We start from the raw sequence: 16752 nt of genomic DNA, 5'->3' as shown, positions 1-16752 counted from the left end.
TCAGTGGGAAGGGAGGGGATAAAGCCTCCCCCAGACACTACAGCTGGCCCATGGCCGCCTTCCCTGTCCTCTGGCCCACGTCCTTCAGATGGGCTATCCCTACAGTCAAGATAGGCCACCTTTCCCTATTCCTAGCTCACGAGGAAGAGGCCTTCTCCAGCCCTTTTATGATTCCCAGGGAAATTGTTTCTCTGAGAGCCTGAGTGGGGGCCTGGCCTTCCAACCCCAGGGCATCACACACCACTGACACAAACCAGCTGTCTAAACTGGCAAATAACCAGACAAATGTGGCTTTGTCAGCACAGAGAGACGGCTGGGCACAGTGACAAGAAGGTCTGCATGACATCCTTAGCTCTCGGAAGGGACCTCTGATGCAGCCAGGCCCAGGTTAAGAACTGTGGATCCCACTGTCAAAGGGAAAACAGACCCATAAAGAGGAGGGTTTTGTTCAAGGCCCAGGGCCAAGAAGTGGAGATGCCCAACTCCAGTAGATGGAGGGAGACACTGAGGCCCACTGATCGCTCTGTCTTATAGGACCCACACCCCAGGGACTTGAAGAGGGGGCTTGTCACCCCAACACACCTGCCATAGAAGATCTTTTTTCTTTGCTCTAGGCAAGGACCAGAGACACCTGGCGATCCCCTTGCAATCACCAGCCACGCCTGGTCTCTGACCAAACCTGGCTCGTAGCCTTCCTTCTTCACCAGAGTCTGGTTATGGGGAGGGAAGGAGATGGGTTTTGCCAACACCATATGTGGTAAAAATATATCTCTTTTAAAAGAGAGATCACAAAACCTGAAGAGTTGAGATCAGTAACATGTAATTATCCCCTGCTTTGGGCGGGGATTTCTAATAGTTTCTAGAAAAACACGAGCCATTTGGAAGGAGTGTGCTCTCCAGGATAAAAAGAGACCAGCTTAGCATGTCATCTTCCATCTCTGAGCCCTTCCTAGCCTGGAGGAGGAAGCGCCTCCCTCCTTTCCCTCCCTCCCTCCTCCCTCCCTTCCTTCCTTCCTCCCTCCCTCCCTCCTTCCCTTCCTCTCCCATTGGCCTTGAACCCCACCAGAGGCTCTGAGAATGCAGCTTCATTAAACTCAGTGTAGCATCTGCTAGAGAAAGAGGCTGGGAACTGCCTGGTGTGGCAGAGGATGGCCTTGATGCAGACACAAAGGCACATGTCCTTGCCCTGACTTTGAGGAAGAGCCTTGAGTTGGCAAGGACACCTAGGCCTCTGCCAATATCTGTTGTGATAGACATTGTTGTAATCTGAAGCAGCGTGACCCCAATTTTATCCGGACACACGGTGATCCAGAATACAGACCACCTTTCCCATCATTTTGTGGATGTCAGGACCATATGACTAAGTGCTGTCTGTTAGGATATAAGTGGAAAGTATGTGGGGCCTGCAAGATGTGTTCTTTAAAGAGGGATGTCTGCTGTATCTGTTTAGTTCTGCTACTGTGGTAAACATTCTGACAAAAACAAAACAAACAAAAAACATCTAGAGAGGAAAGGGTTTATTTGGGCTCACACTTCACTGCCCTCCCAGAGAGAAGTGATGGTAGAACCTGAAGCACAGACCACAGAGGGTGCTGTTTCCTGACTCATGCTCAGCCAGCTTTTTATATACCGCCCAGGACAACCAGCCTAGGTACGATGCCTCCTGCAGTAGTCTGGGTCCTCTCCCATCAATCATCAGTCATGATACTTTCTCACAGACATGTCCACAGCCAATCAGAACTGGGCAGACCCCCGACTGACACTCCCTCAGGTAACTGCATTCAGTTGACAGCTGAAGCTGCCTAGGACACCTGCCCTTTACTCTTTCCTGTGGGAAGGAGTGCACATGTGATAGGTGGAACTCCAGCAGCCCTCCTAAACCTTAAGGCAAGCCCAAGCACAGAAGTCCCCAACGGCAGAGCCACAGTTTAAGAAGAAGCTGGACAACTGCACCAAACCTGGGGTGCTGCCCACCTGTTGCACACACGAGAAAGAAAGGTGCATCTGCCTAGTCTTCTGCTGTGGAGGCTAGGGGTAATCCAAGTGTGGCAAATCAACTTGAAATTTTTCTTAAACAAAGACAAAGAATACAAGATAATCCAAACCTTTAGAAGTAAGAATTCTGGCCAGGCGACAGCTACACATGCCTTTAATCCTATCAATCAAGAGGCAGAGGCAGGTGGATCTCTGTGAGTTCAAAGCCAGCCTGTTCTACAGAGCGAGTTCCAGGACAGCCAGGGCTACTAGAGAAACCCTGTTAAAACAAAACAAAACAAAACAAAAAAACCTAAAAGAAGAAGAAGAGGAGGAGGAGGAGGAGGAGGAGGAAGACGAGGAAGAAGTGACTTCCAGTAGGCATTATGATGCAGTCTTGGCACTCCAGAGGTGACGGCAGGAGGATCGAGAATCCGAAGTCAGGCTTGGCTACGGAGTGGGACTCTGTCTCAACGATTCGAGAGAAAAAAGAATAGTGAATGCTGAGGTGTTTATGACAGAGCTCCAGTGTCAGGTTCTGCCTTGGTGGAATGCCAGGAAGGCTGGAGCGCCCATGGACCTAGGCTTCGTTCCCTCTCCTGTTTCCTGCGCGAGAGCATTCGCCTTTGTCTGGAGCCTGCAGTCCGGCTGTGGAGAGGCACCAAATCTATTTTTTGCTCATGCAAATTTTGTGAGCACACGCAGGGCGTGGGTTAGCATGCCTTTTCTTGCTTGTTATCTCTGTTTTTCGAGTTAAAGGAACCGAGGCTCAGATACCCAGAGCAACTGAGGGGCAGGTCCCAGCTCATCCCTTTTCCTGGGCTTCCCACCCCACCCCACTATGGATCCTGCTGCTGTTTCCCAGAAACATCTCCGAGAAACACAATGAGGCATGGTGTGACTTCATGATGAGGACCTCAGAGACAGGAAGGGAGGGGCCATCCACACATTGTCAGCATGTATGAGTCCTGGACAAAACAGGTAACCCTAAGTCCCTGCCAGGTCTGCTGCATACCAGGGGTGTCAGCATGCGGAGTCCCTCACCAAGCAAGAGCAGAGCTGGGGGAACGAGGCCCAGTGGGGATCTGACTCCTAGGGCTGGACAAAAACAAAAACAAACGAACAACAAGCAGAAAAACCCACCTAGGCCAGCGTTTCTCAACATGCGGGTCGCGACCCCTCGGGGTCAATCAGCCCTTTCACAGGGTGGCCTAAGACCAGCAGAAAACACAGATTTTACATTACCATTCATAACAGTAGCAAAACTACAGTTATGAAGTAGCTAGGAAAATAATTTTATGGTTGGGGGTCACACAGCATGAGGAACTGTATGAAAGGTCGCAGCATTAGGAAGATTGAGAGCCACTGGCCTAGGCTCTGGTCCCTTTAGGACAGCTAACACAAGGAAATAAAGGATGCTGACGAAAGAGACCAGGAGGGCAGGCATGTCCTAAAACCCAGTGCTGTAAGGCCAAGGCCACCCTGGCCAGGGACGGAACAAGACCCCCGGGCAAGAGCCGGTTGATGAGCAGGCGCCACCTGGTGGTCGGTCTCCAAATAGCCCCTCTAGGGAGTCTAAGTGATGTCTCTCACCCAGCTCATCTGAGAGCGTTTAAAAAAAAAAAAAAGATGACCTTGCCGGGCGGTGGTGGTGCACACCTTTAATCCCAGCACTCGGGAGGCAGAACCAGGCGGATCTCTGTGAGTTCGAGGCCAGCCTGGGCTACCAAGTGAGTCCCAGGAAAGGCGCAAAGCTACACAGAGAAACCCTGTCTCGAAAAACCAAAAAAAAAAAAAAAAAAAAAAAAAAAGATGACCTTATTTATTTTGGGCCACAACGGGCAGTGCAGTTTGCTGTTTTCCTTGGCTGCTTCTTCAGGCTCTGGTTTCCCCCCTGGAAGTCATAAAAATCACTTGGAAATTTTAAAGTTTCCCCATGCACAGGCCCATGAAATTGTCTGTGGAACTGGCCTGGTCATGGCCTGTCCATTGACTTTCAAATTCTGTAAGGTGAGGCTGGCTGGGGACCTGCTACCTACTGCTTGCTTTGCAGACATTTTGCAGGCACGTCTATACCTCCTTCTGGTCTCCGTTCACTGTTCCTGTCCTGCCCTGTGCACCAGTGCTACAGGGGTGCCAAGGTCCTGCCCTCTGCACCCCACCTCCCACCTGCGGCTGGGACCCAGATTCAGGGATATTGTAGTTTGAGTTGTGGGCACAAGGCCATCTCTGTGAGCTCGATCCCTTCACCTGTAATTGGAACAGAGTGATGTCTGAACTGTTTAAGGAACAGTTCTTCTGAGAATTTATGAAAATGGGGGACTCTTTTTCTAGAAGGTATGTGGATAGACAGTACTAGCTCTGCCCTGTGGGCAAGTAGGGGACTCACAGTAGCCTTTTCCTAGATCACCGTCTTCACCCTTACGGGGGCTCTCATGCGACTCTCTTCAAGGTCTTGCTCTCCAAGTGGGAGTCCAAGAGTCCTACCCCAGAGGCCAACACTCCTCTCTTCCATGTCACATAATTCAGCTCCAACTTGCTCTTCCACCCTGATTTCAACATTTCTTTCGAGAAACACACCAAAGTTTCATTTTCGATTTCCCCAGAAAGCTGGGTGGATGGACCCAGATGGGTGCTTGTTTCCGGGGTAGAAACAGATGGTGTCTGCAGGTCCCAGAAGTCATTCTTTTCCTGTGGACTCAGCCTCAGGCCTGGCCACAGTGTAGGAACCTGCCACCCCCCAGCCTCAAAGGTGCCCTGAGGTTGCTGTGAGCATGGCAGAAGCTGCTGCTGACCTGAGCACAGGAGGTAAGCTGGGCCTCTTCCCTCCCCGGAGCAGCATTGGTCCTGAGTGTGGTTTCTATGGCTCCTTCTAGTTCTTTCCTTGGCCCAGACAGCAGCAGTACTCTGGGGACATCAGAGCTCAAGAAGAGGGCATCACAGGAAGCCAGCTTGCTTCAGGGATCCTGTGCCCTAGATCCCTCACATCATGCTTTGACCCCTGACCTGGTTCATAACAGCCCTCAGGCAAAAGTGGTAGCTCTCGCCTCATAGAAGAGGGCACTAAGGCCTATGACAGGCTTCAGGCACTGAACTCTGAGAGGTGACTTCGTTTTGATAAGAAGTTTGGCTCTGATTCTGTGTTCGTGCTTTTCTCCCTGGTGCCGAGCTGTGGGGCTGTGCGAGGCTATGGGCTGTGCGAGGCTGTGGGGCTGTGCGAGGCTGTGGGCTGTGCGAGGCTGTGGGGCTGTGCGAGGCTGTGGGCTGTGCGAGGCTGTGGGCTGTGCGAGGCTGTGGGCTGTGCGAGGCTGTGGGCTGTGCGAGGCTGTGGGCTGTGCGAGGCTGTGTGAGGCTGTGGGGCTGTGTGAGGCTGTGGGGCTGTGCGAGGCTGTGAGGCTGTGGGCTGTGTGAGGCTGTGGGCTGTGCGAGGCTGTGGGCTGTGCGAGGCTATGGGCTGTGCGAGGCTGTGGGCTGTGCGAGGCTATGGGCTGTGCGAGGCTATGGGGCTGTGCGAGGCTGTGGGGCTGTGCGAGGCTGTGGGGCTGTGCGAGGCTGTGGGGCTGTGCGAGGCTGTGGGGCTGTGCGAGGCTGTGGGGCTGTGCGAGGCTGTGGGGCTGTGCGAGGCTGTGGGGCTGTGCGAGGCTGTGGGGCTGTGCGAGGCTGTGGGGCTGTGCGAGGCTGTGGGGCTGTGCGAGGCTGTGGGGCTGTGCGAGGCTGTGGGCTGTGCGAGGCTGTGGGGCTGTGCGAGGCTGTGGGGCTGTGCGAGGCTGTGGGGCTGTGCGAGGCTATGGGGCTGTGCGAGGCTGTGGGGCTGTGCGAGGCTATGGGGCTGTGCGAGGCTGTGGGGCTGTGCGAGGCTGTGGGGCTGTGCGAGGCTGTGGGGCTGTGCGAGGCTGTGGGGCTGTGCGAGGCTGTGGGGCTGTGCGAGGCTGTGGGCTGTGCGAGGCTGTGGGGCTGTGCGAGGCTGTGGGCTGTGCGAGGCTGTGGGGCTGTGCGAGGCTGTGGGCTGTGCGAGGCTGTGGGCTGTGCGAGGCTGTGGGCTGTGCGAGGCTGTGTGAGGCTGTGGGGCTGTGTGAGGCTGTGGGGCTGTGCGAGGCTGTGAGGCTGTGGGCTGTGTGAGGCTGTGGGCTGTGCGAGGCTGTGGGCTGTGCGAGGCTATGGGCTGTGCGAGGCTATGGGGCTGTGCGAGGCTGTGGGGCTGTGCGAGGCTATGGGGCTGTGCGAGGCTGTGGGGCTGTGCGAGGCTGTGGGGCTGTGCGAGGCTGTGGGGCTGTGCGAGGCTGTGGGCTGTGCGAGGCTGTGGGCTGTGTGAGGCTGTGGGCTGTGCGAGGCTGTGGGGCTGTGCGAGGCTGTGGGGCTGTGCAAGGCTGTGGGGCTGTGCGAGGCTGTGGGGCTGTGCGAGGCTGTGGGCTGTGTGAGGCTGTGGGCTGTGTGAGGCTTTGGGGTTGTGCTAGGCGAGGCTGTGTACCTATGGGCAGGATTTACTTTACTGCTTTTCTTCCTTGTTTTGAAACTTAAAAAAAAATTGTTAATTTATTATGCATCTGCCTGCATGTGTGCCTGCATGCCAGTCAGTGCTCTTAACCTCTGGAGTCATCTCTCCAGCCCCCAAAATCACTTCTTTCAATCCTCACACCATGCTAGAGGTTGTTGCTCAAAAGGTTTCAGGGAGGGGCCAGGCCAGGTGGCAGGTTCAGGGCCAGGGCAGAGAAGACCAGGAACTAACCCTCACCTGGCCCCTGTGGCTTCCTAATAGTACCCTTGCTAGCCAGTCACCTCAGTCCAGCCCTTCAAGCTCACCCTTTGGAGAAAGCTCTGCCCATGTGCCCTTAGGGGCCAGTGGGGGAAGGGAGGGCAAGAGAGCCCACTTCAGGGCACACACTCCAGCAGAGAAAAGGTTTTGCAAGACAAGGCAAAGCCAAGCCAGGAATGGAAGCTCAGTCCTATAATCCCAGGGGGCATTGCTGAGACAGGAGGATTGCTGTGAGTTTCAGGCCAGCCTGAGATATGTGGTGAGACTTTGTCTCAAGAGGAAAAAAGAGAGGTAAAAGCAGGCACATGGATGAGAGGGCAGACAGAAGGAGCCAAAAGGAGCATGAGGTGGGTGACCCCTGGGGTCAGGCACAGAGGAGTCTGGGTAGACAGCAGAGGTCCATCTGACCTCTAGGTAGAGGGTGCTGGAGGGAACCCTTCTGGAGTTGGTGGTCACCTGGGAGATGAGTAGTGTCATCAGGAAGATGGCACTGAGGCAGGGTAGGGGAGAAAAGGAAGTGGGAGATATCTAAGCTGGGTTTTCAGGGCTGTAATCCATCAGGCATGGGAAGGGAGACCTGTGTCCATTGGGCTTCTGACCTGGGAATATCCATGCCATCCATGTGGGTGCCGAGTTGGAGAGAAAGGAACTCCCTAGGCAGGCTGGGAGAGGCATCAGGCACCATGGAGGGGCTTCTGGGCCAGGCTTGCTCTCCCTCCTGCTCCATCATCTGAGAGCTAAGGGTTCCTACCTGTCTGGGGTTCCACATCAGTACACAGGACAGCCTACGCACTCCTCTGCCATATAACCATCCAACTGTGGAGCCAGAGGCCACTCTAACTGACACTCTTGCCTCTGAGTGATGCCCTCAATGCTGTCTGCTTGGCCTGGGTCATGGGTGCCTCCTCTGCTCTGGGCTCTCAGATCTTTCTTGTCTCTGGAGCTTGGATGCTAGCCTCCCATGGGGACATGGCTTGACTCAGCTCTTCTCTTTGTCCCCCGCCCAAGAAAATCTGGAGCAAAAGATCCTACAGGTGCTGAGTGAAGCCAGGAGCCCTGTGAAGATTGCCCAGCTGGTAAAGAAGTGCCACGTGCCCAAGAAAACACTCAACAAAGTCCTTTACCACCTGAAGGAGGAGGGCAAAGTATCCTTAGCAGCCCCTGCAACATGGTGCTTAGGGAGGGATGCTCCTGGAGATGAGGTTCCTGCAGTCCCTGAAGACCCCACTGCCCATCCTAGCCTCGGTAATCTGTCATTTAGGGGCACAGCAGACTCCCTTCAAGAGCCGTCTTGGCAATGGGCAAGTCCAGGTTCATCTGAGCGCTGCCATCCTCTCTTGGCCTCTTCATTTCTTCTTGCCAATGGAGCTAATGTAGAGCCTAGGGCTTGTGCATGGTAGGTGTGTAAGTAGGTGTGTAACAGATACTAGCAATAGTAAAGACACAGTCTAGGCAATTGTCACAATGACAGTGAATGCTGATGGCAAGGATTCACTCAGAGCCCTCAGGTGACTTTGATGGCTGTTGAGCAGAGAGGGCCCACAGTTCCAAGCACTGATGCTGTACCCAAGGCCACCTTGGCTTGACTCACCCCCGAAGCTGGAGACAGGAAAGGAAGCAGCCTCAAGACCCCACCCTTTGGCAGCCAGCAGCTGTGACCCAAGCACATGGGAAACCCTAGGACCCCAGCCTAATGTCCTGTCCCCTAGCTCTCCTGTGGAAGTGTTCCCTGTGCTCTGTGGAGCGGAGCATCTCCTGTCTCCAAGGGGTACATCTTTTTTCCTCCAGCCCCAAGACCCTAACAAGATATAGGCACAGCTGCTAAGAGCCCTGGCCTTCAGTTCAGTGCACACCATAGGCCCCCCAAACTCTCCTCAGGGGCACAAGGGGAATGGGTGTTTGGGGTCATGTCCATCCCTGAGGCTCTGCAAGAGTCTCAGAGGCCAGACTCACTGTTAGAAGCCAAAGGCTCTAAACAGCCAAGAAGTGTTTATCTTCCAGATGCTGACACACCTGTGCCAGCCTGAGCCAGCCTCTAGAGTGAGAGCCTTATTCACACATCTGGTCTCCAGATGACCACTGTACTCGGTATGACCATGTGCCTCTGACAAAACAGGACCATGCCCCTGGGCTCCATAAGTGTCCCAGGCTACAGCCGGTGTGGTGGACAGATGCAAACACAGGGACCTCTTCCTACTAAGTGCCTGCCCCTCCCCTTGCAGATGAAAGAGTCTTCAGATTCCTCGAGGACAATGGGCCTCAAAAGGCCTTGCATATCGCCAAGGCTCTGGGAATGAAGACGGCCAAAGAGGTGAACCCACACCTGTACAAGATGAGGGATAGGCACCTTCTGAGCTACGACGGGCAGACATGGATGATTTATGGCCCAAGTCAGAAAAGTCAAGAACTAGGTATGAGAGGTCAAAGTCAGTTTGGGGAGGTTGGGGGTCAGAGGTGGATGGTCTAGGGTCAGGTTGGGAAATTCAAAGTTCAGGTTAGGAAGGTCAAGGATCAGGATTTGGTCATCTAGGGTCAGGTTGAAAAAGTCAAGGGTAAGGATTGAATGGTCCAGGATCAGATTTTTTTGCTTTATTTCGTGATTTATGTATTTTATTTTATGTGTTTGCCTGCATGTATGTATATGCACCACAGGCATGCGGTGCCTGCAGAGGCCAGAAGAGGGAATTGGGTCTCCTGGCTGGAACTGGAGTGACAGATGGCTGTGAGCTGCCATATGGGTACTTAGTGCTACGCTCTCTGGAAGAGCAGCCAATGCTCTAACCACTTAGCAACCCCTCCAGCCTTAGGGTCAGATTTTACTGATCCTCTTTTGGGAGGGATTCCAGCAGGGAGGGATGTTGGCAGGCTTAAGGAGGGAGGGCCACCCAGCTGCTGGCCTTGGCCTCACTCATGGTGCCATAGGGTTTCTGGCTATTGGAGGAAGCATGATAATGAAGATGGCGGCCAGATTTCAAACCCAGGGACACATCCAAGTTGTTAATAAAGTCAGTGGGACCCAACAAAAGATGTGAGGCTTCTTCCAGTCACTGCTGAGGGAACAGGAGCCTGGGGCTCAGTGGAGCGGGCTCTGCAGGGCTCTGGAGGTTGCAGGTGCAGAGAGTCTGGAGGGGGGCACACACTGGACTTGCTCAGCCTGGACACAGGGGTCAACCTGAATTTAGTAACGACTCTCTCTGAGCACTTTGTCCAAGTATGACGATGCCGAGCTCTTAGCCCAGCACTCAGGAGGCAGAGGGAAGAGAGTTACAAGTTCAAGGTTCGTCCGAACTGAAAAAAAAAAAAAAAAAAAAATCATATAAAACCTAAATTGATAAATAAGTGGATAAAGTTGTTTTAAAGGAAGTGTTGGGCTGGGCTTGCATAGTAGAAGCCTGGGGAGCCCAGGCTACCCATCCGTAGGTTTTGTGGTTACAAGTCTGAGCCCTAGTGCTCTCAGGGACCCCCAGAATGTTCTTCTTAAATGTCTTCTCTTTTTTCTTGAGAGATAGTCTCACTATGTAGCCCTGGCTATCCTGGAACTCACCATGTAGACTAAGCTGGCCTCAGACTCACCGAGATCTTGTCTACCAAATTTTGGGATTAAAGGCATATACCTCTACCTCTAGCAAATGTCTTTTAAAGTCAGATAAAGAAATGTACATTTCATGAATGCATGTCTAAAATGCCCCAGCCCGGGTGTGTTTGTCTTTCCACAAATATGGGGAGAAAATATGGTTTCATTTTTTTCTTTCTTTTATGAGACAATTTCGTGTAGCTGAAATGCCCTTGAACTCCTGATCTTCCTGCTTCCACCTCCCGAGTACTGGGGTTACAGGTGTCTGTCACCGTGCTCGGCTACTTTCATTTATGGAGAAAGGAAATCACAGAGGCTCACAGTCCTCCAACCTGAGCAGGCATGTGGAGCACACAGAGCAGGTGGCTGGGCTTGGCTGGTGTGGGCCGGCCTGCTGCCTCTCTCTCTCTCTCTCTCTCTCTCTCTCTCTCTCTCTCTCTCTCTCTCTCTCTGTTCTCAGCTAGTAGAAGAAGAGTAACAGTGTGGATGGCAGCCAGATTTTAAACACGGGGACATAGCTAAGCCTTTAATAATGTCAATAGAGCCCAACAAAACATATGGCCTCTTCTGGCCATTGCTGAAGTGAGAGGAGCCTGGGGCTCAGCACTGAGGGCTCTGGCAGGCTCTGGCAGCAGGGGCAGGAGAGGGAGAGAGTGGGAGTATCCATTGTCCTCCCAGTGAGCCATTGTGGCTAGGACACACAGGTAAGGCACCTGCTGCAGGATATCAGGAGAGGCTCCATCTGAGGTGCCATGGTATCCATCAAACACAGGGAAGGAAGGCTGTGGCCAGCTCCAGGGAACTCCTGAATCTTACCCTGCACCTTCTTTCTTGGACCCTAGGATGGGGTCTGATTCATGCTGTGGCAAGTCCCCAGGGAAGTTTAGTGCTGTTCATGTAAGAGCCCCTGTGTCCTTGAAACAAAGAAACTCAACGGAATATTATTCTGTAGCTCGTTCTGGAGTGAGACAAGAGTCCACTGCAATTATTTACCAGCAGAATCCAGTCAACATGATCTGCCAGCAGGGAACCAACAACCACATCTCCATCGCCAATTCAGAAGCCATCCAGATTGGGCATGGGAATGCCATGCTAAGACAGATAGACTGTGATCAAAGGGGTAAGAGGAGGGGCCTGGCCGGGACACCTGCTGTGCCTGAGTGGGGGAAGAAAGTGAGGGGGGCTTGATCCTTCAAGGAGAAAGAGCAACCTCCTCATCTGCATGGATTTAGGCATGGCTTTTCTCAGAATGAGAAGCCTGGATCATTCCTCACCTACACCTCCTTTATTTTTCCCTTCTCAATGAGATCCAGTCTGTCTGTGTGAGGACAATTCAGCCCCGTCTCTCAGCAGGACATGGTGAGCATGCAACTTCCGTTCTCTGCTCTGAACACATTTCTCTCTCTCTCAAACTGTTGCCATGAAAAATTGGGATCATCATGCACTCAGTAGCTTCCCCCCCACCTCTCTCTCTCCCTCTCTGTCCACCCCCCCCCCCGTGTGTGTGTGTCTGTGTGTGTGTGTGTGTGTGTGTGTGTGTGTGTGTGTCTGTGTGTGTGTCTGTGTGTGTGTGTTTACTGAAGTCCATTCAGAACCAGAGGAAGACGTCAGGTGTCCTGTTCTGTCATTCCCATCGTATCCCCCCCCCCCATAGGGTGTCACACTGAACCTAGAGCAAGCTTTGCAGCCAGTAAGCCCCAGCGATCCCCCTGTCTCAGTGTCATCCAGCACTAGAGGTACAGGTGCATGTGGCCATGCCTGACTCTTCATGTGGGTGCTTAGATCCAAGCTCAGGTCCTCATGCTTGCATGGCAATGCTCTTACCCATTCCCAGCCATCCCCCAGTCTTAGCAACCTGGTTTTGACAAAGGTTGGTGCTGTCCAGCAAGTGTTTCCTCTGTAATAGTCATTGTAGCTTAGAGGGTGTGGGGCCACGTCACACTCCAGCCCTGTCACCCAGGCACAAGAGCATCAGCTCCAAGCCCAGATTCTCGCCATGCCCTTGGGAGAAATCTGTTCTACCCCAGGCCTCTGTTTCCCCAACCATGATGCTCTTAGTTCTGACAGCCATCCTATCTGGCTATTTTACTTATGGATGTTAAGTGACTCACCATTTTTTCAGACTTAAATGAGTTTGAAAGTTTTTGCATTCTTTTAATTTGAAAATCATAAAAAGTTAGTCTAAGCCGGGCGGCGGTGGCGCACGCCTTTAATCCCAGCACTTGGGAGGCAGAGCTAGGTGGATCTCTGTGAGTTCGAGGCCAGCCTGGTCTACAGAGAGAGATCCAGGACAGGCACCAAAACTACACAGAGAAACCCTGTCTCGAAAAAAAAAAAGTGAGTCTGAAAATGAGCATCAAGGAAATAAAGGCAGGGCAAAGACCCGAGCTGTCTTGTCAAGAGGCATGGAGGACTTGTTCCCACACAACGGACTTTCTTTTGATGGGAGTCAAAGGTTGAGGAGAGCCAGGAGGCAGGTGGCGTGTGCTCCCTAGATCTGCAGGTACCCCAACAATACTGTAGGCTTAGCTGAGAATGCAGCAGACTGCCCAACTCCAGCTGCCTCTGAGTCCCCCAGCCTTGGGACAGAACAATCTGGAGTCATCTCTGGCAAATCCTTAATGCTCTGCCCTTCCCAGGTCCCAGGCCCTACCATCCTCTCCCTCTACCTGTATCAGAGGACCCCTCTTCTCAGGACCCCCGACCTGGTGCCTGGGGAGATCAGCACATCCACATGGAGAAGTCCATGCTCCGACGTGTGCAGCTGGGCCACGGCAATGAAATGAGTGTCCTGAGGGAGCCAGTGGAACACCCTGCTTATAGCTTTACTGGCAGCCCCCCAGGTATCATGACCTCCACCACCCCACATATTCAGAAAGGACCTGAAGCCAGACTCTTTGTGAGAAAAGAAGCATGATGGGAAATTCATTCTACCCTGACCCATGGGAGGGGTACCACTGAACAGCGTGTTGAGCTTTTAGATCTGGCACTCAGCATCCTCAGTCTCCCAGCACCCGGGTGCAGCAAGTCTCAATCATCACCTGCAGAGGGAAGGTTGAGTGGGAGGAAGCAAGGTCACAGGGGCAGGCTAGAGCCTGGGTAGTGGCCTGGGGAAATGGAGAAAGAGGCCATCAGTGAATGGCACAGTGACTTGAGGACCTGGCCAGAGGCCTGCCAGGAACTGCAGATTCTTAGATGATCAGAGGTCTCAGGAGGACCAAGAGAACCAGAGAGGAGCATCTCCATAGAGAACAGTGAGGCGGGGTGCAGCAGGGGGATCAGCAAAAAGGGCTCTGTGGTGGCCTTCTGTGACAGTTTCTAGGAGTTCAGGGAGCCTACAGGTAGGGGATGGGAAAGCTGAGCATGGACATTTTCTGACCTTTGAGTGTGAAAGTGAAGAGGAGACACCAGGGTCCAGTGGATGCTGAGGTGAGACGGGGGAGGAAAGGAATGAACTGTAGCAGGATAACATGTCCTTGACGTCTACCTGGGAACTGGCCACAGACAAGAGGGAGGGCCCCGGAGACCCAGAAGAAGACGCTGAGGCCAGAGTGGTTTTGGTGAGCTCAGGGGCAGGGCAAGGTGGTGTTGCAGGCCAGCGAGAACATGTGCCAGGATGTGGAGGTGAGGTGGCTGGACAAAGGCTATGGGCCAGATCTGCAAGGTCACTGGTGAGAGCCAGCCCTGAGGGTGGGACGGACAGGTTTGATGTCAGGACCAGGTCCCTGTACAATGCTGGCTTCTCCTCCCTTTTCTCTTCGGTAACTCGCAGTCTCAGCCACCACTGCTGACCCAGGAACTTCATTCACCATGCAAACACCTGAGCCAGGTGCTCACCCTGAGGGGAACACAGCCCAGAGAGTCCACATCAAATCCTGCCTGCTGGAGGATGCCACCATCGGCAACAGCAACAAGATGACCATCCACACTAGGTCAGAAGGTGGAGTCACAGAGTCTGGAGACAGCAAAGAGCTGAAAGGAGACACAGGTGAGCCTGGGCACAGAAGGTGTGAGTGCCCACCTCATACAGTCATCCTGCGGTCAACCATCAGGCAATGGTCTGGAACAAGGACACACTGGTCTGGGACTCCAGGCTGCAGGGAGGATGCAGGCATTTACATCAAGGTAAGGAGGAGCCACAGAGGGCTTTGGGCAGGACAGAAGCAGAGAGTTCTGGGATTTTGAGTAAGAGAATTGTACATGAGCAGTCCCACGAGTGGATAGTTAGAATCAGCACGAAGGGACCAGGATGTCTGGATGTCAAGTGGACCGTCCTCCCTATCCTGGTGGTGGAGTGCCGTATGGCTCACACAGTGAGAACAGGCCATAGCTGTGGGCCATGGTCACCAGTCCCAGGCAAGGAGCCCTTTAGGATGGATAAGTCATGGCTGCTCCCAGAGAGGAGAGGCATGAGTCCTGCAGTCAAGGGGGCTTGGCAGAGAACTGAAGTAGGAAATCAACAGGGACCTGCCAACAGACACAGTCCAGGAGGGATTCGCAAGTGTGGACTCAGCAGGTGCCAAGGCCCTGAAGTGGGAAGTGAGAGCAGTACAAGGCACAGGAGCTTGAGAAACAAGAGGGATTGACATCCAGGAGCCCAAAGCCTGGGTGGGTGCCTGTCGGATCTTTCAGAGCCTGAAGGCATGTGTAAAGTGTCTCCATCTTACTTGAAATGAACTGGAGAGTATGAACAGAGGCATGTGACGTAGTATTGAAGTTCCCCTGGGCCAGCGAGATGGCTCAGTGGGTAAGGGCATTTACTGCCAAGTCTGAAGACCTGAGTTTGATGCCCAGGACCCACATGATTGACGGAGAGAACCAATTCCCATCCATTGTCATCTGATGCCCCCCCACAAACAAACAAACAAACAAATAAATAAATAAATGTATGTGCTGGGGGGAGCTTAAGTCTCCCTGAGGACTCTTGGGAACAAAGTCATAGGGCACAGGGGGGAGGCAGAAACCCACCACAGTGGTTGGGGGGCATAGACTCCGGAGCAGTCTGTGGATACCTGCAGCCCCCAGTGAACTAAACAGCACAGTGGCCTGAGACCTCACTTGCTCCTTCACTATCCATTTCTCCCTTCCCTCTAGACTCAAGTTCCAAAGCCATGCCACGTGGAAGCTGCTCCCACACCTCCAGCAACTCCATGCTGCTCACCTCTGAGCTGGGAACTATGACTCTGGGAGGCAGTGGCCCCGAGACCACAGGAACTGTGCTTAGGGCAGATGGAATCTCCGACACAGGGAGCTGCCAGACTCAGGAGTGACGTGAGAAGAGACAGGTGGAGAAGGCACAGGCAAGCAGCCTTGGTGGGCTTCTTGTGGCTGCACACAGGGCTTGGACTAGACTTTTTTGTGATTTGGATGTGATGTATTGACAGGTATTGACAGCTTGGTCCCAGACTGAGACTGACCATTATGAAGTGACAGGATCCTGAGGGCCCTGAGATCATCCATACACTGGTCTCTAGAAGGATTTGCTGTCTGATGACATTATTGGGAGTAGAGACTTTGGGAGGATGAAGGAAAGGAGTCCCTGAAGACATCAGGGTCTCATATAGTCCAGACTGGCTTTGAGTCACTATGTAGCTAAGGGTGACCTTGAACTTCTAATCTGCTCACCTCCACTTTCTGAGCACTGGGATAATGGGTGGGTACCACCACATCCAGTTTATGAGAAGCTAAGGATGGAAGTTCATGCATGTACACAAGTGCTCTACCCACGAAGCCACAGCCCCAGCCTTGGCCATGCCCCTTCCTCTCTCTCTCTATCCATTTCTTCTTCCTCCCTGCCCTGAGGTAAGCGCCCCTCCTCTGCCTTGCCACAGACCAGAAAGCAATGGAGCCTTGGGACCGTGGGCTGACACCATTGCCACCATGAACCAAACCAACCTTTCCTGCCTCAAGATCAATCAATCAATCATGTGAGCCAGCTCTACCACTTCTGAGTGTTCACCACAAGGGACAAGTCAACATAGCACACAGATATCTGCACATCTCTGTTGACTGTGCTCTGTTCACAGAAGTTGAGAAATGAAACCAACCTTGCTGTCCATCAATAGAGGATGGGTAGAGGAAATTCGGAGTATTCACATAGTCACATAAAAAAATGAGAGAATGTGTCATGTGCTGGAAAGTGGGTGTAACCAGAGACCACCATGCTAAGTGAATGAAGCCATCTCAGGAAATTAAAATATCATGTTTTCTCTCATTTGTGTGTAGCATGAATCTTAAAAGTTCTTATTAATAAAATCAAACCTGAGGCCAGTTATTGGGGTAAATGCTGGTAGATCAGAGAGACAGAATAAGCCACAGCTATCTCACCTTGCCAATTCCTCAGCTGGTCCTGTTTCCTCAGACTGGAAGCCTCTGAGTCCTCATCCAAAATGAATCTCAGCTGAACTGTGTTGCTCCAAAGCCTGAAAGCTTAACCAGCCAAATGCCTCTA

The 16752-nt window shown here is 52.9% G+C and overlaps 1 protein-coding gene across 2 annotated transcripts; it reads left to right on the top strand.

Moving 5' to 3' along the window:
• Nucleotides 1-4748: 4748 nt before the first annotated feature.
• On the top strand, nucleotides 4749-16433 carry Zbp1 (Z-DNA binding protein 1). Of its 2 annotated transcripts, XM_052725525.1 has the most exons (7): nucleotides 4749-4782; nucleotides 7736-7972; nucleotides 8950-9138; nucleotides 11254-11421; nucleotides 12941-13144; nucleotides 14074-14289; nucleotides 15396-16433. In XM_052725525.1, the coding sequence occupies exons 1-7, from the start codon at nucleotides 4749-4751 to the stop codon at nucleotides 15569-15571; spliced, it is 1224 nt and encodes a 407-aa protein (XP_052581485.1). In that variant the 3' UTR covers nucleotides 15572-16433. The 2 variants fall into 2 exon arrangements, with proteins under 2 accessions (XP_052581485.1, XP_052581486.1); XM_052725526.1 differs by lacking the exons at nucleotides 11254-11421; nucleotides 12941-13144; nucleotides 14074-14289; nucleotides 15396-16433 and adding an exon at nucleotides 10237-10283.
• The last annotated feature ends 319 nt before the right edge of the window (nucleotides 16434-16752 follow it).

The sequence above is a fragment of the Peromyscus californicus genome, unplaced genomic scaffold (assembly GCF_007827085.1).
Source record: "Peromyscus californicus insignis strain IS unplaced genomic scaffold, ASM782708v3 Scaffold_7__1_contigs__length_154581171, whole genome shotgun sequence".
NCBI lineage: Eukaryota > Metazoa > Chordata > Mammalia > Rodentia > Cricetidae > Peromyscus > Peromyscus californicus.
The sequence above is the reverse complement of the archived record's forward strand: the minus strand, read 5'-3'. Positions and strand labels throughout refer to the sequence as shown.